Consider the following 24,507-nt stretch of genomic DNA (forward strand, 5'->3'; position numbering starts at 1 on the left):
TGATTGTGGTCTCTCTGTCAATGTTTAGTGTGAATGATTGTTGTCTCTCTAGTGTGAATGATTGTTGTCTCTCTAGTGTGAATGATTGTTGTCTCTCTGTCAGTGTTTGTAGTGTGAATGATTGGTGTCAGTGTTTGTAGTGTGAATGATTGTATTTTGGGTTTGTGATGTATCAGTTTTATGCTTGTCTCTGTTTTTCTCACATCTTTGAGTTTCTCTCTCGGAGTGTTTGACCGCATGTCAACAGTCGTGTTTCTCAGGGACAAAAGAGCACACATAACACACTTAGGCCTACCCACCTCTCTGCCTGAATGACACACATACACACACACATACACACACACACACACACACACACACACACACACACACACACACACACACACACACACACACACACACACACACACACACACACACACACCACCACTTTCATGGACAGTTGAACACCACAACTTATGACAGGTATTTGTCACATACTGTCTGTGGTCAACCTAATGATGAATCTACTTCCCACTTTATAGTTGGAAACTATAACCAGGTGTGAGTGTCTGAAATGCACAGTGAGGAAATGGGCTTTTGTGGGTGGAGACCTCAAGTCAAAGTTTAATTGTTGTGTACACAGATTTGCAGATGTTATCGCAGGTGCAGCGGAATGCTTGTGTTTCTAGATCCAACAGTAATACTACCTAGCAATACAAAATACACACAACATACAAACAGAGAAATGGAGAAATTTCAGAACCAGCATTTGTCCGGAATATAGACTGAGTAAACAACATTAAGAAGACCTGCGCTTTCCATGACATAGACTGATCAAGTGAAAGCTATGATCCCTTATTGATGTCACTTGTTAAATCAACTTCAATCAATGTAGATGAAGGAGAGGAGACAGGTTAAATAAGTATTTTTAAGCCTTGAGAAAATTGAGACCTGTGGATTGTGTATGTGTGCCATTCAGAGGGTGAATGGGCAAGATAAAAGATTGAGGTGCTTTTGAACAGGGTATGTTAGTAGGTGCCATGTGTGCCAGTTTGTTTCAAGAACCGCAATGATGCTGGGTTTTTCACACTCAACAGTTTCCTGTGTGTATCAGGAATGGTCCACCACCCAAAGGACATCCAGCCAACTTGACACAACTGTGGGAAGCATTGGAGTCAACATCGGCCAGCATCCCTGTGGAACGCTTTCGACACCTTGTAGAGTTCATGCCCCGACTATTTGAGGCTGTTCTGAGGGCAAATGGTGTGTATGGACAGTATATGAATAGAAAAGTTTCCTACAGCAGTAGTTATATAGGATGGTGTGTACAGACAGTATGGACAGTATATGAATAGAAAAGTTTCCTACAGCAGTAGTTATATAGGATGGTGTGTACAGACAGTATGGACAGTATATGAATAGAAAAGTTTCCTACAGCAGTAGTTATATAGGATGGTGTGTATATACAGTATGGACAGTATATGAATAGAAAAGATGTGTACAGCTGTAGTTATATAGGATGAGCCATGATTAGAATACAGTATATACATATAAAGTGGGTAAAACAGTATGTAAACATTATTCAAGTGACCAGTGTTCACTGACTATGTGCATAGGGCAAAGTCTCTTAAGGTGCAGGGTAGAGTGCTGGGTGGTAGCTGGCTATTAACAGTGACTAAGTTTCAGGGCAGGGTACTGGGCGGAGGGCGGCTAGTGGTGACTGTTTAACAGTCTGATGGTCTGGAGATAGAAGCTGTTTATCGATCTCTCGGTCCCAGCTTTGATGCACCTGTACTGTCTCCTTGGGGGTTAGGGTTATTTTCTATTTATGTACGAAGTCTCTGGTAAGAAACTTCCTCTGGGGTCATCTGAGGGGTGTTTGACAGAGGTGTATGTGTTGTAGGAAAGCTGCTTGTGTTTCCTAGATAGTTCTCCCACTGTAGGGATGGTGAGGTAAGGTAAAACTTTTTACAAAAAAATAGCCCTTTTTCTCCCCAATTTCATGATATGCTATTGGTAGTAAGTCTTGTCCTATCGCTGCAACTCCTGTACGGACTCCGGAGAGGCGAAGGTCGAGAGCCATGCGACCTCCGAAACGCGACCCTGCCAAGCCGTGCTGCTTCTTGACACACTGCTCGCTTAACCTTTCTGAACCACCCATCCCGGATCCGGGATAATTGTCATCAGCAACGCTGAATAGCATAGCGCCACAGTCAAATAATATTACTAAAAATATTTATAATCATGCAATCACAAGTGAAATATACCAAAACACAGCTTAGTTTGTTGTTAATCCACCTATCATGTCAGATTTTGAAAATATATTTTACAGCGAAAGAAATCCAAGCTTTTGTGAGTGTAGCTTTCTATGCTACATTAGCTTAGCCTTATATTAGCTTGGTTAGTTTGGTCACGAAATTAAGAAAAGCAATCAAATTAATCGCTTACCTTTGATAATCTTCGGGTGGTTCCACTCACGAGACTCCCAGTTACACAACAAATGTTCTTTTTGTTCGATAAATATTACTTTTATATCCAAATACCTCTGTTCGTTTTGTGCGTTATGCTCCGAAATCCACCGGAAAGAGCGGTCACGAAAACGCCAAATAATATCCATAATGTCCACAGAAACATGTCAAACGTTTTTTATAATCAATCCTCAGGATGTTTTTCAAATATATATTCGATAATATATCAACCGGGAGTGTTGTTTTTTCAATCGGACCGGGAGAAACAATGGCCGCCTTTCTCTGTTGTGCACAACTCACTCTGAGAGCCCCCACCTATCCACTTACACAATGTGATCTTTCACGCTCATTCTTCAAAATAAAAGCCTGAAACTTTGTCTAATGACTGTTGACACCTTAGGGAAGCCATAGAAAAAGGAATCTGGTTGATATCCCTTTAAATGCACGTTAGGCATGCATAAGAACAGAGAGGTTTCAAAAAAGAGGCACTTCCTGATTTGGATTTTCCTCCGGTTTTCGCCTGCAATATCAGTTCTGTTAAACTCACAGACAATATTAAGACAGTTTTGGAAACTTTAGAGTGTTTTCTATCCTAATATGACAATTATATGCATATTCTAGTTTCGGGGGCTGAGAAATAGGCAGTTTCAAATGGGTACGTTTTTTAGCCAAAAACGAAAATACTGCCCCCTAGCCGGAAGTTTTAACCCGGAAGCCAGCCGCACCAATGTATCGGAGGAAACACTGTACAACCAGCGACTGTGTCAGCGTGCATGCGCCCGGCCCGCCACAGGAGTCGCTAGAGCGCGATGGGACAAAACACTCCCATAACCCGGACGGCACTGGGACAATTGTGTGCCGCCTCATGGGTCTCCTGGTCACAGCCGGCTGCGATACAGCCCGGGATCTAACCCGGGTCTGTAGCTTACCACACCGCTCGCGTCGCATGCACCAGCGCTGCAAAATACATTTCTACATGTTATTCAGTCATTGCACCCATACTGCTCGCGCAGCACCCATACTGCTCGCCCAACTTATTATTTGTAATGCTTTAACGCGCTGCAAGTCCTGCCTCTCCCATCTCCTCATTGGTTTTTAGGAGCATATACCCACGTGGGTGATTGAAAGATGAACGGAGGTCCACAATTCAGTCGGTGGTGTTAATGTACCTTAAAGTTGGTTGTCAATCGCCATATAAAGTCCAAAGAAGAAGAACCCTGAAAGAGGGGAGATGACTAGAAACAATTCGGTTGACCGTTTTATGTGTGGATTAATTGTCGGAGTAGAGGACCTTGTGCATTTCAGGTAAAATAACAACTTAACGTTTATATCCCAGGACAAATTAGCTAGCAACAGCAAGCTAGCTAGCTAAATTGCAAATGTTAAATGCTTTTTGACCTGTCGCCAAATTAATTTAGTTGGTTTGTTTTGATATTTCAACCTGCGTTTCCTGATCGCGTCTGGTGTGAGGGGACAAAATCAACATGCGCACGATGGTGCACGCCGACTGTCTGGTCAGCATGTTAGACCGCTGCGCCACTCGGGAGGCCTGTACTTAAGGTTTTAAGTATGTCAGTATGACTTCCTGTTGTAGCTATAAACAGGAGACGTTGTCACGGTAACACAGGCCTGCCACAGAACCCCATCCTGTGACATCATCACTCAGCAGAGCACAGCTTCCACCTGGGGAGCCATGGCAACCCAGTAAGCACCCATATCAACAGTCAAAGTGTAGATTACAATACACACACAATCTCCTGTTCTATCTACCATTCCATCGGTCTCTCTCACTCTCTTCGAGAGCCATTTTGTCCTTCTTTGTTACTATAAATAGAGTTGGGGTTAAATAAGTATCTAACCAGCACTAGTTTTCCCATGACATCACTGCTGTTTTATTCTGCTACAGAAAGGATCTCAAAATAGTCAGACCTGTCCAGGAGAGGGAGAGAGAGAAGGAAAGAGTGAAAGAGAATGACATCATGAGGAAAATAATGTGGTTGTTAATGAATTGAAGATGTTATTTACTTAGGCGTGTAAGTTGGCTCAATTCACTCAACTCATTGTGGCATTACTATACTATGAAAAAGGTTGCCTCTGACCAACACTGGCTGTAAAATCATTGTCAAACTGAATGTCTGTGTGCTGTCATTTTCTAGCTCTCTCCCTCTCTAGCTCTCACTCTCTCTCTCGCTCTCTCTCTCGCCCTCTCGCTCCCTCCCTCTAGCTTTCTCTTACTTGCTCTCTCATTCTATTTATCACAGCTCTCTTACACACACACACACACACACACACACACACACACACACACACACACACACACACACACACACACACACACACACATAGTTGTCTTGTGGTTCTGGCTGATATGGTGAGTGGAGCTGTGCATTACTAGTGACAGCGCGAGGAGAGGCTGCCTGACTCCATAATGTTCTTAAACACGGACTTCTGTTTGTTCACTAAGTTTCAGAGGAACCACAAGCACCTAGTTCTGTGATTCATTCTGCCTTTGTTTACTCATGGTCCTTTGGGAACCCGTTGAGTGTCTGTGATTTGTAGACTGATCGTTACAGATTTTGTTTTTGTGTGTTTTTTTTAGCTTGAGCGCATATTTGTGATATTCCTGTATGTTAGTGAAGGTCTCCTGAGGAACGCAGACTGTTGCCCTGTTCTTCTCATCTCGTTCTCTTTACTCAGAGTTAGGCTGAGGTCCTGAGTGCCTGCCAGGGTCAAGGCTATGTCTGTCTCTGTCTGTGTGGTGGAGTAATATATATTTTTACTTTTGGACATTTCCTCTCTCACGCGCTCAGATATATACAAAAACACACACACTGTTTCCTGTCTGATTACCCAGAGTTCCCTTTTCTGTGGCTGATGTTTCCGGCTTTGTGGGTTAAATGGCACCAATTTGGCATCGGCTGCTTTAATTAAGAATAGTTGTGCGTATGTTTGTGTGTGTGTCATGTCAGTGTAAGTGGAAACGGCCCTGTAGAGTAGAGGCCGATCAGATCAGTGTTCACTGCAAGAGGTGAAGACCAATTCACCTGGTCAACACACTGAGCGTGGTTACATGCACACAATAATACCATGACTGTGGATTGTCAGATTAATATAATAGTTTAAACCGTTTACATGCTTTGCAAGGAGAATCATTTTCCTAATAATCCTGTTTCCATGGAGACATCTGAAATCGGGCTTCCTGATGGGATTTAAATCACCAATCAGAATAAACGCTCTACCACAGCGACCGTGTTATTTTGGGGAAACCTATTTCATTCTGAGTTCAGACATATATATATATATATATATATGAGCTTGTATGTGAAAACTATTTCTAAACTGACTTCAGTTTTTACCGATGCTGGCACATGCACAAATAACCCACTGGACTGCCAATTGAAGGTGTTTACATGTCCTAATCATTTGAAAGATTGCTCAGAAAACCAGGTGTTTGCTTAATTCTTTTTTTGACCTTTCGCTGACTAAGATAAGCAGAGTAAGGGGCGGCAAGTAGCCTAGTGGTTAACCAAAAGGTCTCTGGTTCAAATCCCTGAGCCAACTTGGTGAAACATCTGTCGGTGTCAAGTAAATGTGACTATTTCCATACTCGGCTTACTGCAATAATCAGTTTAATATCCTATTATTAGTGTGCTTGTAAACATCCTCAGCGACTGTATCAGAACATAACTAGAGGTCAATGTGTACTATAGTAGGACAAGCCGTCTCATTACCAGCTCTGTCTGCTTCCCCAATGGCACCCTATTCTCTTTCTAGTGCACTATTGACCAGGGCCCATAGTGCACTAGATAGGGCATATGTTGCCATTTGGGAGTCACACTGTATTTTTGACACTTCTAGGCCAGTGATTCCCAACCTTTTTGGGTTACTGTACCACCACGGTACATTCTGCTCTGCACAGAGTACCCCTGAACTACCTCCTGGTGTGATTTTTTTAACCAGTAAGCCTATGGTCTCATGGTTCTTCTCGAGGTCCCCCTGTGGGTAGTCCTAGTACCCCTGGTTGGGAAATGCTGATCTCGGCCTACATCAGATCAGAGCATCTTTCATGCCCGTGTGATGGCAACTCTTTAAGCTTGGCGACAACTAGGCTAGGACACTGGCTGTAGGGGACATATTTCAATATCATCCCTGCTTACTATTTACCCTTTTGAGCCAATGCTGCTACTCCCTGTGTGATAGCATCTATGTTATCTACAACAATGTGCACTCGGTTTGTGTACGTGTCTGGATGTGTTCACAGTTCACACGAGTGTGTTTGAAATGTGTTTTGCGGTGATGCCAACATACGGTGTTCTCTTGTAGAGGTCGACCGATTAATCGGAATGGCCGATTTTAATTAGGGCCGTTTTCAAAACAATCGGAAATCGGTATTTTTGGACACCGATTTGGCCTATTTAAAAAAAAAAATATATATATATATATATATATACACTGCTCAAAAAAATAAAGGGAACACTTAAACAACACAATGTAACTCCAAGTCAATCACACTTCTGTGAAATCAAACTGTCCACACAATACATTTCACATGCTGTTGTGCAAATGGAATAGACAACAGGTGGAAATTATAGGCAATTAGCAAGACACCCCCAATAAAGGAGTGGTTCTGCAGGTGGTGACCACAGACCACTTCTCAGTTCCTATGCTTCCTGGCTGATGTTTTGGTCACTTTTGAATGCTGGCGGTGCTTTCACTCTAGTGGTAGCATGAGACGGAGTCTACAACCCACACAAGTGGCTCAGGTAGTGCAGCTCATCCAGGATGGCACATCAATGCGAGCTGTGGCAATAAGGTTTGCTGTGTCTGTCAGCGTAGTGTCCAGAGCATGGAGGCGCTACCAGGAGACAGGCCAGTACATCAGGAGACGTGGCGGAGGCCGTAGGAGGGCAACAACTCTGCAGCAGGACCGCTACCTCCGCCTTTGTGCAAGGTATGAGCACTGCCAGAGCCCCGCAAAATGACCTCCAGCAGGTCACAAATGTGCATATGTCTGCTCAAACTGTCAGAAACAGACTCCATGAGGGCGGTATGAGGGCCCGACGTCCACATTTGGTGGTTGTGCTTACAGCCCAACACCGTGCAGGACGTTTGGCATTTGCCAGAGAACACCAAGATTGGCAAATTCGCCACTGGCGCCCTGTGCTCTTCACAGATGAAAGCAGGTTCACACGCACATGTGACAGACGTGACAGAGTCTGGAGACGCCGTGGAGAACGTTCTGCTGCCTGCAACATCCTCCAGCATGACCGGTTTGGCGGTGGGTCAGTCATGGTGTGGGGTGGCATTTCTTTGGTGGGGGGGCCGCACAGCCCTCCATGTGCTTGCCAGAGGTAGCCTGACTGCCATTAGGTACCGAGATGAGATCCTCAGACCCCTTGTGAGACCATATGCTGGTGCGGTTGGCCCTGGGTTCCTCCTAATGCAAGACAATGCTAGACCTCATGTGGCTGGAGTGTGTCAGCAGTTCCTGCAAGAGGAAGGCATTGATGCTATGGACTGGCCTGCCCGTTCCCCAGACCTGAATCCAATTGAGCACATCTGGGACATCATGTCTCGCTCCATCCACCAACGCCACGTTGCACCACAGACTGTCCAGGAGTTGGCGGATGCTTTAGTCCAGGTCTGGGAGGAGATCCCTCAGGAGACCATCCGCCACCTCATCAGGAGCATGCCCAGGCGTTGTAGGGAGGTCATACAGGCACGTGGAGGCCACACACACTACTGAGCCTCATTTTGACTTGTTTTAAGGACATTACATCAAAGTTGGATCAGCTTGTAGTGTGGTTTTCCACTTTAATTTTGAGTGTGACTCCAAATCCAGACCTCCATGGGTTGATAAATTTGATTTCCATTGATAATTTTTGTGTGATTTTGTTGTCAGCACATTCAACTATGTAAAGAAAAAAGTATTTAATAAGAATATTTCATTCATTCAGATCTAGGATGTGTTATTTTAGTGTTCCCTTTATTTTTTTGAGCAGTGTATTTAAAAAAATGTTCACTCTTTATTTAACTAGGCAAGTCAGTTAAGAACACATTCTTATTTACAATGACAGCCTAGGAACGGTGGGTTAACTGCCTCGTTCAGGGGCAGAACGACAGATTTTTATCTTGTCAGCTCGGGGGATTCAATCTTGCAACCTTACAGTTAACTAGTCCAACGCTCTAACCACCTGATTACATTGCACTCCACGAGGAGCCTGCCTGTTACGCGAATGCAGTGGAAGCCAAGGTAAGTTGCTAGCCAGCATTAAACTTATCTTATAAAAAACAATCAATCAATCAATCATAATCACTAGTTAACTACACATGGTTGATGATATTACTTGTTTATCTAGCGTGTCCTGCGTTGCATATAATCGATGCGGTGCGTATCGTTGCTCCAATGTGTACCTAACCATGAACATCAATGCCTTTCTTAAAATCAATACACAGAAGTATATATTTTTAAACCTGCATATTTAGCTAAAAGAAATCCAAGTTAGCAGGAAATATTAACCAGGTGAAATTGTGTCACTTCTCTTGCGTTCATTGCACACAGAGTCAGTGTATATGCAACAGTTTGGGCCGCCTAATTATGACATAACATTGAAGGTTGTGCAATGTAACAGGAATATTTAGACTTATGGATGCCACCCGTTGGATAAAATACGGAACGGTTCCGTATTTCACTGAAAGAATAAACGTCTTTTTTTCGAGATGATAGTTTCCGGATTCGACCATATTAATGACCTAAGGCTCCTATTTCTGTGTGTTATTATGTTATAACTAAGTCTATGATTTGATAGAGCAGTCTGACTGAGCGGTGGTAGGCAGCAGCAGGCTCGTAAGCATTCATTCAAACAGCACTTTCCTGCGTTTTGCCAGAAGCTCTTCGCTGTGCTTCAAGCCTATCAACTCCCGAGATTAGGCTGGTGTAACCGATGTGAAATGGCTAGCTAGTTAGCGGGGTGCGCGCTAATAGTGTTTCAAACGTCACTCGCTCTGAGACTTGGAGTAGTTATTCCCCTTGCTCTGCATGGGTAACGCTGCTTCGAGGGTGGCTGTTGTCGATGTGTTCCTGGTTCGAGCCCAGGTAGAAGCGAGGAGAGGGATGGAAGCTATACTGTTACACTGGCAATACTAAAGTGCCTATAAGAACATCCAATAGTCAAAGGTTTATGAAATACAAATGGTATAGAGATAAATAGTCCTATAATTCCTATAATAACTACAACCTAAAACTTCTTACCTGGGAATATTGAAGACGCATGTTAAAAGGAACCACCAGCTTTCATATGTTCTCATGTTCTGAGCAAGGCACTTAAACGTTAGCTTTCTTACATGGCACATATTGCACTTTTACGTTCTTCTCCAACACTTTGTTTTTTCATTATTTAAACCAAATTGAATATGTTTCATTATTTATTTGAGGCTAAATTGATTTTATTGATGTATTATATTAAGTTAAAATAAGTGTTCATTCAGTATTGTTGTAATTGTCATTATTACAAATAAATAAATAAAATTGGACGATTTAATCGGTATCGGCTTTTTTGGTCCTCCAATAATCGGTATCGGCGTTGAAAAATCATAATCGGTCGACCTCTATTCTCTTGTGATAAAATGTAGAGATTTGATAACTGGGCTGTGGCATCTTAAAACATGGCAAAGTAATGGTGTGTGTGTGTTTTGAGGGAGGCTGGGCGACTCCCACTCCATTCCTTTGAAATGTGTAAGCCACAAGGTCCCGATAAGAACAGGGTTAGTACGGTCATGAAAATCCTGAAAAGGTCATGGAATTTTAAAATGGTGTTTTTCAGGCCTGGAGAAGTTTTGGACAAGTCATGGAAATTAATTTAATTATTTCTGTTATTTATTTAGGCACAGTTTTTAAACAATTCATCAATCAAATACAAATATCTGCCAGGATCAGAATGACACTTACATTGCAACAGCTGGTAGGCCTATAAAATATAATAGAGAACCGACTAACTAGGTAGCCAGTTCAAAACGTACAGTATCTTGTCACCTAGCTAGCTAACTCTCTAGTCAACTTTTCTAAAAACGTTTCATATGATTCATTTAAACTATTATTTTTGATGAAATTAATGATTCATTTTGCCATTGAATTAGTTGGTAGTTGGTTCCATGGCATTGAATCGAATCAAAATAATAATTTGTGAATCGTGAACATCAATTTTAGGAAAATAATATTAGATGTAGCCTTTCTTTTGTATTAAGTGGCTTCAACTTGTTTTGTAGATACTTCCAGTTGATTTGGGCATCCAATATATGGACGTTGCAACTGCATAGATGCTAGTCAGCATGCAAAGTTAACACTTCCAAGATAAGTATAACTAAACTAGAAAAGGTACATTTCTAAAGAAAGTGTGGCCTTGCTTCAGATAAATAAAAAGATTTATAACCTACCATGGCCATTTAATCTTTGATACGTTGAATGAGCAAATTATTTAAAAAGGCAAAAATTATTTGGTTGCAATGTTTTTCATCAAGGGTGGTCGGCCATCTTCCAGGAGAGCTAATGTGTGTGCAGGCTTTTATTCCTGTCCCCCTCAAACAAACCACATTTTAGAAATGAGCTGCTCAACCGGACCTTGATCAACTGGCTCTGAGGTGTTTGAGCAGGGCTGGATCAAAATCCTCCACAGCCAATGGCTCTCCAGACTGAGGGTTGACCATTTAGTTTTATACAGATATTCTAGTTTGCGGGGGGGGGGGTTAAGTGGCTTGCTCAATGACAGGACATTGTACATGGGATCAGAGCGCATCCCACCCACTGTCTTTCACATTCCTCATACTTTTTTATATGTACATGGAGAGTCATGGAAATGTTAAAACATCTTCAATGTAAATCCCTGTTTAGGGGACCTGCTTGGTTCTGGTACCGGTTCTGACCGACATTTTCACTCAAATCCATCTGTGGACACCGTAGATGAAAATGGCTTGCATTGAGCAATCACACTGGTTCCCACGGACATAGAAGTATATTTTTTGAGCCTGTGTGATGTAGGATGTGAAATCTGAAACCACTTGAAGCTGGGATGTGTCTCTTAACTTTTTAAATTTGTTATTCGACTGTCCTCCATCTCCTGGCTGAACCCTACATCACAGCCTTTGACAAAGCACATACCAGCGATCCTTACATCGTAGCGCAGCAGGACAGATCGGTGTAATCAATATAACACATTCAGAAATTGATTTATAGCATTAATCTAAAATACTTCATTGATTTTTAAGAAAAACACTTTCTGTGATTGATATGAGATGAAAGGCGAGTTCCTAACACGCTACACAACCCGGACGTGTCGCATGCGCGACCATCGCAAAATAAATGTACACATACATGTTATTCAATCATTGCACCCACACTGATTGCCGTAAATGTTTAATGCTTTTCAACCTGTCACCAAATGAATATAATTGGTTGAGTTTGTTTTGATATTTCAACCTGTGTGTCGTGATCGTGTTTGGTGTGGGGACAAAATCAATTTGTGCATGACGCCGGACGTCCGGTTTGGTTCTGGTGTAATTAGTTCAGGAGCCAAGCCAGAACTGTGTGACTTTCACAACGGTAGGAGCAGGTGTTTAGACTTTTAGAAAATATGCTCACACTAAACATACACAAATGCATTTTACAGTTATAAGGAAGGTGAAATGTTGTAGTTAGTGGCTTTATAATTAGATTATTCTATACTTGGAAAGCATATGTCATTTCAAGCGTTATTTGTACAGTTTTGTTGAATAGGAACGATGTCATAAAACATTCATTTTCATATCATATTTGTACTGTGTACTTGAGCTTGTATCCTCAAAAGTGACTACACCTCAGCAATTTATAACTATTTGTAGCAGAACAGTGAGATTTTAACCTTTCTTGGCGTATGCAACATTATTCATTTTTGTTTACGGTCCTCTCATGATAAATAATTACTTTAGAGGATTACATAGATTACATGTAGTTACATTTAAAAGTTAAGTCATGGAAAAGTCCTACATTTCCATCTGTCAAGATGTGTATGAACCCTGTAAGAAATAACAGACATGGAGACTGAACACTCCTTAAGGGCACAAGCTAATATCAGCCCAATACCGTAGAAACAGAAGGTTACAGACACAACACAGGGGGATTCCTATTCAGTCTAGCTGCAGACACAGCCATGTAGGTCTATGATGAGGGTTATAGTCTCAGCCATCCCAGCCAATCTCAATGTGAGAGAGAAAGTCATCAACAAAAGACTCCCCTGTCACTCTGGCCCAGGTCCAATCAGCTGGGTGGCTCAGGAGAGAGGGAGAGACTGGGAGGGAAGGCGGGATGGAGGGATAGAAGATGTTGAGATGGTGTGCTGTCCGACCTTGTCTGCATAGCATTGAGAGAGGGGGGAAGTGAGAGAGAGAATGGGTAGGCTAATGTAACCTTTTTCTGTTGAAGAGAGAGCTGATCACTGAAACCTGTGAAAGAAACTAAAGTGAGAGTGTAGTGTGTGTGTGTGTGTGCCTCTGTAAGTGTCTTCTCCAGAAGGATGACTATAAAACCGTAGAGGAGGGTTGTGATGGTCAGTGTGTGTTCTGTGACCACTGACCCCCAGTCTCTGGCTGGTTGCTAATTGGCTCCAGATGCTGGAGAATATGTGGAATGTATGTTACTGTACTTTGACTTATCATTTGCTGTGAACCAGGACTAAAATAATTGGTCTCTGGGATAATAAAGATATGTTTGATAGAATGTTTGGAAGCACAGTTATAGAGAGCGTGTATCTCATTTGTGGCTTATTCCAATGGAGTATTAGGCCTACCATAAAGGTGCTGATATCTTGAGAATGCATCCTTAGGAAGTGAGGAACTTTTCTTTTTTCCTTTTGGAAAAAACTAAAGTGGGGGGGGGGGGGGGGGGGGGGGGGGGGGGGGTAGATAGATTGACTACCATTAATGTCATTACATGCATCATTTCCTATCTCCCATATATATATATATATATATATTATTATATATTATATAAAAAAATTGGTTACTACATGATTCCATATGTGTTACTTCATAGTTTTGATGTCTTCACTTTTATTATACAATGTAGAAAATAGTACAAATAAAGAAAAACCCTTGAATGAGTAGGTGTGTCCAAACCTCTATATAAACACACACCACACGTACTAAAACATTTCTGTAGCATTGAAGGGCCCCAATAACATAGTGGCCTCCGTCATTCTTAAATGGAAGAAGTTTGGAACCACTAAGACTCTTCCTAGAGCTAGTCGCCCGGCCAAACTGAGCAGTCGGGGGAGAAGGGCCTTGGTCAGGGAGGTGACCAAGAACCTTGTGTGGTAGTGGCCAGACGGAAGCCTCTCCTCAGTAGAAGGCACATGACAGCCTGCCTGTTTGCCAAAAGGCACCTAAAGAACTCAGACCATGAGAAACAAGGTTCTCTGGTCTGTTGAAACCAAGATTGAACTATTTTGCCTGAATGCAAGCGTCACGTCTGGAGGAAACCTGGCACCATCCCTACGGTGAAGCATGGTGGTGGCAGCATCATGCTGTGGGGATCTTCTTCAGTGGCAGGGAAACTAGTCAGGATCGAGGGAAAGATGAATGGCGCAAAGTACAGAGAGACCCTTGATGAAAACCTGCTCCAGAGCGCTCAGGCCCTCAGACTGGGGCGAAGGTTCACCTTCCAACAGGACAAAGATCCTAAGCACACAGCCAAGACAATATAGTATACAGTATATTTTACAATCGTTTTTTTTTTGTCCCATCCTTCAGCTACCCTCAACCCCTCTCATTTATTTCTGAAGACCATCCAGTTTTGATTTCTATTTTACATATATTTTTCAACTGTGCTGGAAGTGAGCAACTTTCCCAAAAGCTTTATCTTTTTGTGTGTCTGTGTAATCTTCAGCACCCCCCGGTGTTGGACAGTGGTAATACGTGAGATGCTGCCATCACCAGGACATTAATTGGTGTAGCCTGACACCTTGTGGCAAAAATGTGCAAGTACAAATGTATTGTGATTCTGCCATAAACCTGTCTAAAAATCTGGAATCTTATAATATCAATCCCAGCCTGTTAGAAAGTTTCAGATGATCCATAACTTGATACCAGAGGAATTAGTGAGCTAATCTCCATATACATGTTGTATATTGATCCAGTGTGATGTGTAACAGTCAGTGTTTACTGAAGTGATCCTGTAGAGTGATCGTGATCTATCTGTAGCCTACATTCCCCTCTGTGCTACTGTGATCAATGCCCTAATAATGACCTCGTAGAGATTATCCAGCCTAATCCTAATTTATCCTTTCATCTCTCCCACTCCCTCCCGTTTTTGTCCCTTCTATCTCCCCATCTACCTCATTGTCCCTCTTTTCTCCTGTTTGATCTCCCCATTTCTTTCTCCTCCTATCTGTCTTTCCCTCATTCTCCCATCCTCCCCCCACTCCCCTCTGTACAGAATATCAAACGGCTGTTTCCTGATGAGGTAGGTTGTGTGCGATCCAACATTGTCTCAGTGATCTGACTGTCTTGGTTGCATGTCACCCTACCCTGTAGCCCACCTCTAACCCCCTGCCCCTCCAACACTAACACCCCATAATAACACAGCCATGTAGCTGTCTGTGTGCTACTCACCCTGGTTGGTTCAACACATGTTGGGCAGCACATGTGTTCCTGTCTGCCTCCCTGGCTCCCCTCAGTGGTTTGTCTCAGGCACTGCATTGTAAATAAGAATTGTAAATAAGAATTTGTTCTTAACTGACCTGCCTAGTTAAATAAAGGTTGGGTCTCGGGTGGATGTTGGGGGGGGGGGGGGGGGGGGTATAATTAGCTCTGTTGCACATGGCTTGCCAGCTACCTTTGTTTGTGGCTTGCCAGCTACCTTTGTTTGTGAACATAGCATGTCCCTAACCCTAATGGGTCATCATCCATGCTTCACACTGCTCCTGTGTCATTGTGCAGCTACTTACCAGTGCTCTGGTGTCCCTGCGCTGTCATCTTCACACTGTCAGCAGCTATACAGGCAATAATTAGTGTTTTACTCTGTACAATAATTAGTGTTTTACTCTGTACAATAATTAGTGTTTTACTCTGTATAATAACTAGTGTTTTACTCTGTACAATAACTAGTGTTTTACTCTGTACAATAATTAGTGTTTTACTCTGTACAATAATTAGTGTTTTACTCTGTACAATAATTAGTGTTTTACTCTGTACAATAATTAGTGTTTTACTCTGTACAATAATTAGTGTTTTACTCTGTACAATAATTAGTGTTTTACTCTGTACACTAGAATGAGATGGAGGATCAGATGACCTTGCCAACTGTTTGGAGGAAACTGATGTTCATGTCACTCTGATCCTGTTTCATCTTGTTCACACATGAATGTCATCTTTCTGTCAGCTCCAGCCAAGGTGTTTCACAGTGATATTTAGTCGTCCATGATGTCTGAACGTCCACTGGAGTCTGATGCCCAATCCCAAATCAACTCTGACCTTGCCCTGACCTATCCAATCCAAGGGGTCAGGTTGATCTGGAATAACCCTAATATGACCCTGCGTGACTTCTGACCCCTGGCATTTGACCCCCTGCAGTTGGAGCGTTTCACCAGCATGAGGATGAAGAAGGACAAGGAGAAGCCTCATGCACCTGCACAGCGCCACTCCAGCGCTGCCCACTACGAGGTGCCTGCCCAGGAGACCATGCTGCACGACCATCCTGACGAATACGTCCTGGAACTCTTCGAACAGATGCTGGTGAGAGAGAGGGTTAAACACAGAGATACTGACTCTGTAGAGGCTGGTGAGAGAGAGGGTTAAACACAGAGATACTGACTCTGTAGAGGCTGGTGAGAGGGAGGGTTAAACACCAAGATACTGACTCTGTAGAGGCTGGTGAGAGGGAGGGTTAAACACAGAGATACTGACTTTGTAGAGGCTGGTGAGAGAGAGGGTTAAACACAGAGATACTGACTCTGTAGAGGCTGGTGAGAGGGAGGGTTAAACACCAAGATACTGACTCTGTAGAGGCTGGTGAGAGAGAGGGTTAAACACAGAGATACTGACTCTGTAGAGGCTGGTGAGAGGGAGGGTTAAACACAGAGATACTGACTTTGTAGAGGCTGGTGAGAGAGAGGGTTAAACACAGAGATATTGACTCTGTAGAGGCTGGTGAGAGGGAGGGTTAAACACCAAGATACTGACTCTGTAGAGGCTGGTGAGAGAGAGGGTTAAACACAGAGATACTGACTCTGTAGAGGCTGGTGAGAGGGAGGGTTAAACACAGAGATACTGACTCTGTAGAGGCTGGTGAGAGGGAGGGTTAAACACAGAGATACTGACTCTGTAGAGGATGGTGAGAGAGAGGGTTAAACACCAAGATACTGACTCTGTAGAGGCTGGTGAGAGAGAGGGTTAAACACAGAGATACTGACTCTGTAGAGGCTGGTGAGGGAGGGTTAAACACCAAGATACTGACTCTGTAGAGGCTGGTGAGAGAGAGGGTTAAACACAGAGATACTGACTCTGTAGAGGCTGGTGAGAGAGAGGGTTAAACACCGAGATACTGACTCTGTAGAGGCTGGTGAGAGAGAGGGTTAAACACCGAGATACTGACTCTGTAGAGGCTGGTGAGAGAGAGGGTTAAACACAGAGATACTGACTTTGTAGAGGCTGGTGAGAGAGAGGGTTAAACACAGAGATACTGACTTTGTAGAGGCTGGTGAGAGAGAGGGTTAAACACAGAGATACTGACTTTGTAGAGGCTGGTGAGAGAGGGTTAAACACAGAGATACTGACTTTGTAGAGGCTGGTGAGAGGGAGGGTTAAACACCGAGATACTGACTTTGTAGAGGCTGGTGAGAGAGAGGGTTAAACACAGAGATACTGACTTTGTAGAGGCTGGTGAGAGAGAGGGTTAAACACAGAGATACTGACTCTGTAGAGGCTGGTGAGAGAGAGGGTTAAACACAGAGATACTGACTCTGTAGAGGCTGGTGAGAGAGAGGGTTAAACACCGAGATACTGACTCTGTAGAGGCTGGTGAGAGGGAGGGTTAAACACAGAGATACTGACTCTGTAGAGGCTGGTGAGAGGGAGGGTTAAACACAGAGATACTGACTTTGTAGAGGCTGGTGAGAGAGAGGGTTAAACACAGAGATACTGACTCTGTAGAGGCTGGTGAGAGAGAGGGTTAAACACAGAGATACTGACTCTGTAGAGGCTGGTGAGAGAGAGGGTTAAACACAGAGATACTGACTTTGTAGAGGCTGGTGAGAGAGTGTTAAACACAGAGATACTGACTCTGTAGAGGCTGGTGAGAGGGAGGGTTAAACACAGAGATACTGACTTTGTAGAGGCTGGTGAGAGAGGGTTAAACACAGAGATACTGACTTTGTAGAGGCTGGTGAGAGGGAGGGTTAAACACAGAGATACTGACTCTGTAGAGGCTGGTGAGAGAGAGGGTTAAACACAGAGATACTGACTTTGTAGAGGCTGGTGAGAGAGAGGGTTAAACACAGAGATACTGACTTTGTAGAGGCTGGTGAGAGAGAAAGGATGTGTATGAGTGTGTACCGAGTGTGTGTGAACTGTAGGCTGTTTTGGGATGCTCACTCTACAACCCCCCCCCAGGTGGATATGAACTTGAATGACGAGAAGCAGCGGCCTCTGCGGGCGAAAGACATCTCCATCAAACGAGAGATGGTTTCTCAGTACCTCCACACATCGAAAGCTGTGAGTAACAAAAGTTGTGTTACTGGGATAACACCCGTATAGCAGTAGACTTGGGACAGCGGTAACTTGTCCTCTGTGTATGCTCAATGTACTAATACCACGCGTGTGATAGGGTCAGAGCCAGAAGGAGTGTTCCAGGTCAGCCATGATGTACATCCAGGAGCTGAGGATGGAGCCCAGAGACGCACAGCTCCTGGGTTGTCTGGAGTCTCTCCGGGTCTCCCTCAACAACAACCCAGTCAGCTGGGTGCAGAACTTTGGAGACGAGGGCCTGGCTCTGCTGCTCAACATCATGAGGAAGATCCAGGAGGAGAAGGATGAGTACCCGTAAGATATCAACACCCTCTTACCCCTTCAACCCGTTGCCTTCTGCAGTCGATCTGCTAGTCCCCTGTTTCCTATGTAAACCCTTGCCCATGCAGTAACGCACCTTCACCTCTCCTGTCTTCCTGTCGTGTAGGAATATGGGAGTGAAGTGTCAACACGAGATTGTGCGCTGTCTCAAAGCCTTCATGAACAACAAGTATGGTCTGAAGGCCATGTTGACGTCTGCCGAGGGCATCCCTCTGCTGGTCCGAGCCATCAACCCCAGAGTCCCTCACATGATGGTGGATGTGGTCAAACTGCTCTCGGCCATCTGCATCCTGGAACACCCTGACAACCTGTACGTACGTGTGTGTGTGTACAAAACATTAAGAACACCTGCTCTTTCCATGACATAGACTGACCAGGTGAATCCAGGTGAAAGCTACGATCACTTATTGATGTCACTTCTTAGATGAGGGAGAGGAGACAGGTTAAATAAGGACTTTTAGGCCTTGTGACCGTTGAGATCTGGATTGTGTATGTGTCATTCAGAGGGTGAATGGGCAAGATAAAAGATTGAGGTGCTTTTGAACGGGGTATGGTAGTAGGTGCCAGTTTGTGTCAAAAACCGCAATGATGCTGGGTTTTTCACACTCAACAGTTTCCTGTGTGTATCAGTGTGTATCAGGAATGGTCCACCACCCAAAGGACATCCAGCCAACTTGACACAACTGTGGGAAGCATTGGAGTCAACATCGGCCAGCATCCCCGTGGATGCTTTTGACACCTTGTAGAGTCCATGCCTTGATGAGTTGAGGCTGTTCTGAGGGCAAAAGGGGGGATGCAACTCAATATTAGGAAGGTGTTCTTAATGTTTGGTATAATGTGTGTGAGTTTCTGTGTATTAATGTGTGTGAGTTTCTGTTTATTAATGTGTGTGAGTTTCTGTGTATTAATGTGTGTGTTTCTGTGTATTAATGTGTGTGTGTTTCTGTGTATTAATGTGTGTGAGTTTCTGTGTATTAATGTGTGTGAGTTTCTGTGTATTAATGTGTGTGTTTCTGTGTATTAATGTGTGTGTGTTTCTGTGTATTAATGTGTGTGAGTTTCTGTGTATTAATGTGTGTGAGTTTCTGTGTATTAATGTGTAACTCCCTGTAGTCATGAGCGTGTTCTGGAGGCCGTCACTGAGGAGGCAGAGAAGCAGGACAGTGAGAGGTTTCAGCCACTCCTCTCTGGTATGAACAAGCCCAACATCGGCCTGAAGAATGGCTGTATGCAGCTCATCAACGCTCTCATCAGTCGAGGAGAAGAGCTGGACTACAGGATCCACATCCGCTCAGAACTGCTGAGACTGGGCCTGCGAGACCTGCTGACGGTGAGACACACACACTCACTCTCAAACTGATTCTGAACCATTCTAAACTGATGTTTACCTTGATGTTCAGAAGTGTGGTGATTTTTATTGGCCCTCCTCTCCGTCTCTCCTGTAGGAGATTCGGACCATAGAGAATGAGGAGCTGAGGGTGCAGCTCAGTGTCTTTGACGACCAGGCTGAGGATGATTCTGAAGAACTCCAGGCCCGCCTCAACGACGTGCGTGTTGAGATGGAATATCCTTCCGCTTCAGAGGCTCAAATAGTCCCTCTATATAGGGCGGCTTGTTCAGCTGTCTCAGTGACAGGAGTTAATAGTATGGCTGTATCAAATAGCACCCTGTTCCCTGTAACGTCCTGCTGTTTATCAGGGCCTTTAGTGCCCTATATAAGGAATAGGGTGCCTTAGGTTAGCCCCCTATTACACAGGAAGTCACTGTCCTCTAATGTACATTCCTTCGTTTCACCACCAGGTGGCTCCAAGGTGCCATCTTTTCTCACACAAAAGCACAAGGATTTCCACAGTGCTTTTATTTTACCTTGATTGATTTGGTTCTGACACATTTGATCACAGTTATAAACTAATAAGGAATGAACTATCATTTGATCAAAAACGTATTGTACCAAACTGTTAAACAGCTTTGAGCTCTTAGGCTTTTACATTTGTATATTATTTCATGTACATTGATAACTGCACATACATCATCCCCTGTGTCCCCTCCTCTCATTGAATGATCAAAGTTGTTGCACTAGGGTAAATTGAGACTGAAGTATGTCTGTGTTCCATTGACCCTCTGACCTCTGGTTGTTGTGCTTAACGTGTGGTGCTACTGACGTGATGGAGGTGTTCCAGATGGTGATGAACACCGTCAAAGACTCCAAGGCTGAAACACACTTCCTGTCTCTGATGCAGCACCTGCTGCTCATCCGCAACGACTACATGGTCAGGTAAGGGAATGGACGTCAACACACACACACACACACACACACCAGAGACAGACGTGTTTCATTTTGGAGCGAGGGATGAGAGGGGAGGGATGAGAGGGGAGGGATGAGAGGGGAGGGATGAGAGAGGAGGTATCCGTCACTCACAGTTTTCTTCCTTCTCTTATTGTCAGTGGTCTTTATTTAGAAGAAGCAGTTTCCTAGAATCACTCACACATACATAGATGTGACTTTAGATGTCAGTGTTTCTCCTCCAGTGTTCCTAGAATGGATTCTGTAGCGGTGCTCACCCCTCACCCTCCATCCCCCTCACCCTCCACCTCTCTCAGCCTGGCTGTGTCCCTGACCTCCCCACGTGGCAGTGTCTATGAATCTTTCTCTTATTCCCCACCTCTCCCCTGCTAACCGTTCTCTCAACACGATGGAGCTGAACCATGATGGGAGGGATATTGTTTGGAAATTATAGAGCAAGAGACATGGTGGGGGGGGGGGGGGTGTAGAAATGAGTGGGAGAGAAAGAGATGTGTGTTGAGAGCGAGAACACTGATGCTTGGCTGGGAACACTGTCTGAACTGGGAATGTCTAGAATGTCAAACAGTGACTGACTCTGACTCACACACAGGCGAATGGACGGAGGGACTACAGACAGATGGTTAAACAAACAACATCAACTTAAGGAGTCTTCAGTCTGATGCATTTTCATGAAAATATCGCACATGAATCAAGCTTATCAGCAAGTTTGTGATTTTTAACTTTAAAAAACCGGACACTAGATGTCTCTCTCCCTCCACGGATGAATCTGAGTTTGAAAAAAGAGAGTGAAATGAAGGAGAGACTGGAGGAAGGGAGGGGGAGTGCTGGAGTTGGGGAATAAATCAACCTGTGTTTTTGACTTAGGGAGCGTCACAGAATCAGACACCTCTGACACTCCTATACCCTGAGATGAAGACACCTGCGCTCCCATAGACTCACAGATACACCCATAGACTCACAGATACACCCATAGACTCACAGATACACCCATAGACTCACAGATACACCCATAGACTCACAGATACACCCATAGACTCACAGATACACCCATAGACTCACAGATACACCCATAGACTCACAGATACACCCATAGACTCACAGATACACCATAGACTCCAAATACAACACCAATCACAATAGACACACATAAAGGGCCAGTCACAACAGAGCACACTCTCTCCTCAGCAGCAGCCCTTTAACAGGGGGGTACCCTAATAAAGACCTTCCCTCACCGTGGGGCTCCCTGTACACCTCAACAATACACACATACACACACTTCCTGAAAGTTACTGACCAACAAAACCCCCATCTAGACAAGTCCAACCCCTTCTCTCTACACACACACACACACACACACAACCCACACACCACACCAACACACACAACACACACCCACCACACTGCCCTTTCTGCTTTGAGAGCAGTTGTCACAAAGGTTTGTTATGGGAATCGTGTGTTGCCTGTCCCCTGGGAGGCATGGAGCTTCTATAACCAGACACACTGTCTGCTGCTCCAGCTGGGAGCTGCTATAACCGACAACACTGTCTGCTGCTCCAGCTGGGAGCTGCTATAACCAACACACTGTCTGCTGCTCCAGCTGGGAGCTGCTATAACCAGACACACTGTCTGCTGCTCCAGCTGGGAGCTTCTATAACCAGACACACTGTCTGCTCCAGCTGGGAGCTTCTATAACCAACACACTGTCTGCTGCTCCAGCTGGGAGCTGCTATAACCAGACACACTGTCTGCTCTGCCAGCTGGGAGCTGCTATAACCAGACCAACTGTCTGCTGCTCCACTGGGAGCTTCTATACCAGACACACGGTCTGCTGCTCCACTGGGAGCTTCTATAAAACCAGACACACTGCTCTTGCTCCAGCTGGGAGCTTCTATAACCAGACACACTGTCTGCTGCTCCAGCTGGATCTGCTATAACCAACACACTGTCTGCTGCTCCAGCTGGGATCTGCTATAACCAACACACTGTCTGCTGCTCCTCTCTACACAGACACATGACTATAGACCTCTCCCTCTACACAGACGCTGACTATAGACCTCTCACAGACCATGACTATAACCTCTACACAGACACATGACTATAGACCTCTACACAGACACATGACTATAGACCTCCCCTCTACACAGACACATGACTATAGACCTCTACACAGACACATGACTATAACCTCTACACAGACACATGACTATAGACCTCGACACAGACACATGACTATAGACCTCTACACAGACACATGACTATAGACCTCTACACAGACACATACTATAGACCTCTCCTCTACACAGACACATGACTATAGACCTCTCCCTCTACACGACACATGACTATAGACCTCTCACAACACATGACTATAGACCTCTCCTCTACACAGACACATGACTATAGACCTCTACACAGACACATGACTATAGACCTCTACACAGACATATGACTATAGACCTCTACAAAGACACTAACTATAGACCTCTACATAGACACATGACTATAGACCTCTACACAGACACATGACTATAGACCTCTCCCTCTACACAGACACATGACTATAAGACCTCTACATAGACACATGACTATAGACCTCTCCCTCTACACAGACATATGACTTAGACCTCTCCCTACACAGACATATGACTATAGACCTCTACAGACATGACTATGACCTCTACACAGACACATGACTATAGCCTCTCCCTCTACACAACACATGACTATAGACCTCTCCCTCTACACACACATGACTATAGACCTCTCCCTCTACTAGACACATGACTATGAACCTCTCCCTCTACACAACACATGCTATAGACCTCTACACGACACATGACTATAGACTCTCCCTCTACACAGACACATGACTATAGACCTCTCCTCTACAGACACATACTATAGACCTCTACACAGACACATGACTATAGAACTCTCCCTCTACACAGACACATGACTATAGACCTCTCCCTCTACACAGACACATGACTATAGACCTCTACACAGACACATGACTATAGACCTCTCCCTCTACACAGACACATGACTATAGACCTCTACACAGACACAGACTATAGACCTCTACACAGACACATGACTATAGACCTCTCTACACGACACATGACTATAGACCTCTCCTCTACACAGACCATGACTATAGACCTATCCTCTACACAGACACATGACATAGACCTCTCCCTCTACACAGACACATGACTATAGACCTCTCCCTCTACACAGACACATGACTATAGACCTCTCCCTCTACACAGACACATGACTATAGACCTCTCCCTCTACACAGACACATGACTATAGACCTCTACACAGACACATGACTATAGACCTCTACACAGACATATGACTATAGACCTCTCCACAGACATATGACTATAGACCTCTACACAGACACATGACTATAGACCTCTCCCTCTACACAGACACATGACTATAGACCTCTCCCTCTACACAGACACATGACTATAGACCTCTACCTAGACACATGACTATAGACCTCTACATAGACACATAACTATAGACCTCTACATAACACATGACTATAGACCTCTCCCTCTACACAGACACATGACTATAGACCTCTACACAGACACATGACTATAGAACTCTCCCTCTACACAGACACATGACTATAGAACTCTC

At 44.2% G+C, this 24,507-nt stretch overlaps 1 protein-coding gene across 1 annotated transcript in view; it reads left to right on the forward strand.

Annotated features, from left to right (window-relative positions):
- Nucleotides 1-24,507, forward strand: part of LOC120061901 (protein diaphanous homolog 1-like) — a 67,908-nt gene that overhangs the window by 29,145 nt on the left and 14,256 nt on the right. Inside the window, exons 2-9 of the mRNA XM_039011679.1 lie at nucleotides 14,914-14,940; nucleotides 16,050-16,211; nucleotides 18,087-18,188; nucleotides 18,301-18,515; nucleotides 18,649-18,852; nucleotides 19,656-19,872; nucleotides 19,988-20,106; nucleotides 20,701-20,817. Coding sequence (XP_038867607.1) covers nucleotides 14,914-14,940; nucleotides 16,050-16,211; nucleotides 18,087-18,188; nucleotides 18,301-18,515; nucleotides 18,649-18,852; nucleotides 19,656-19,872; nucleotides 19,988-20,106; nucleotides 20,701-20,817 — 1,163 coding nt within the window. The remainder of the gene's footprint in view (nucleotides 1-14,913; nucleotides 14,941-16,049; nucleotides 16,212-18,086; nucleotides 18,189-18,300; nucleotides 18,516-18,648; nucleotides 18,853-19,655; nucleotides 19,873-19,987; nucleotides 20,107-20,700; nucleotides 20,818-24,507) is intronic.

This window comes from Salvelinus namaycush, chromosome 17 (genome assembly GCF_016432855.1).
Source record: "Salvelinus namaycush isolate Seneca chromosome 17, SaNama_1.0, whole genome shotgun sequence".
Classification (NCBI taxonomy): domain Eukaryota; kingdom Metazoa; phylum Chordata; class Actinopteri; order Salmoniformes; family Salmonidae; genus Salvelinus; species Salvelinus namaycush.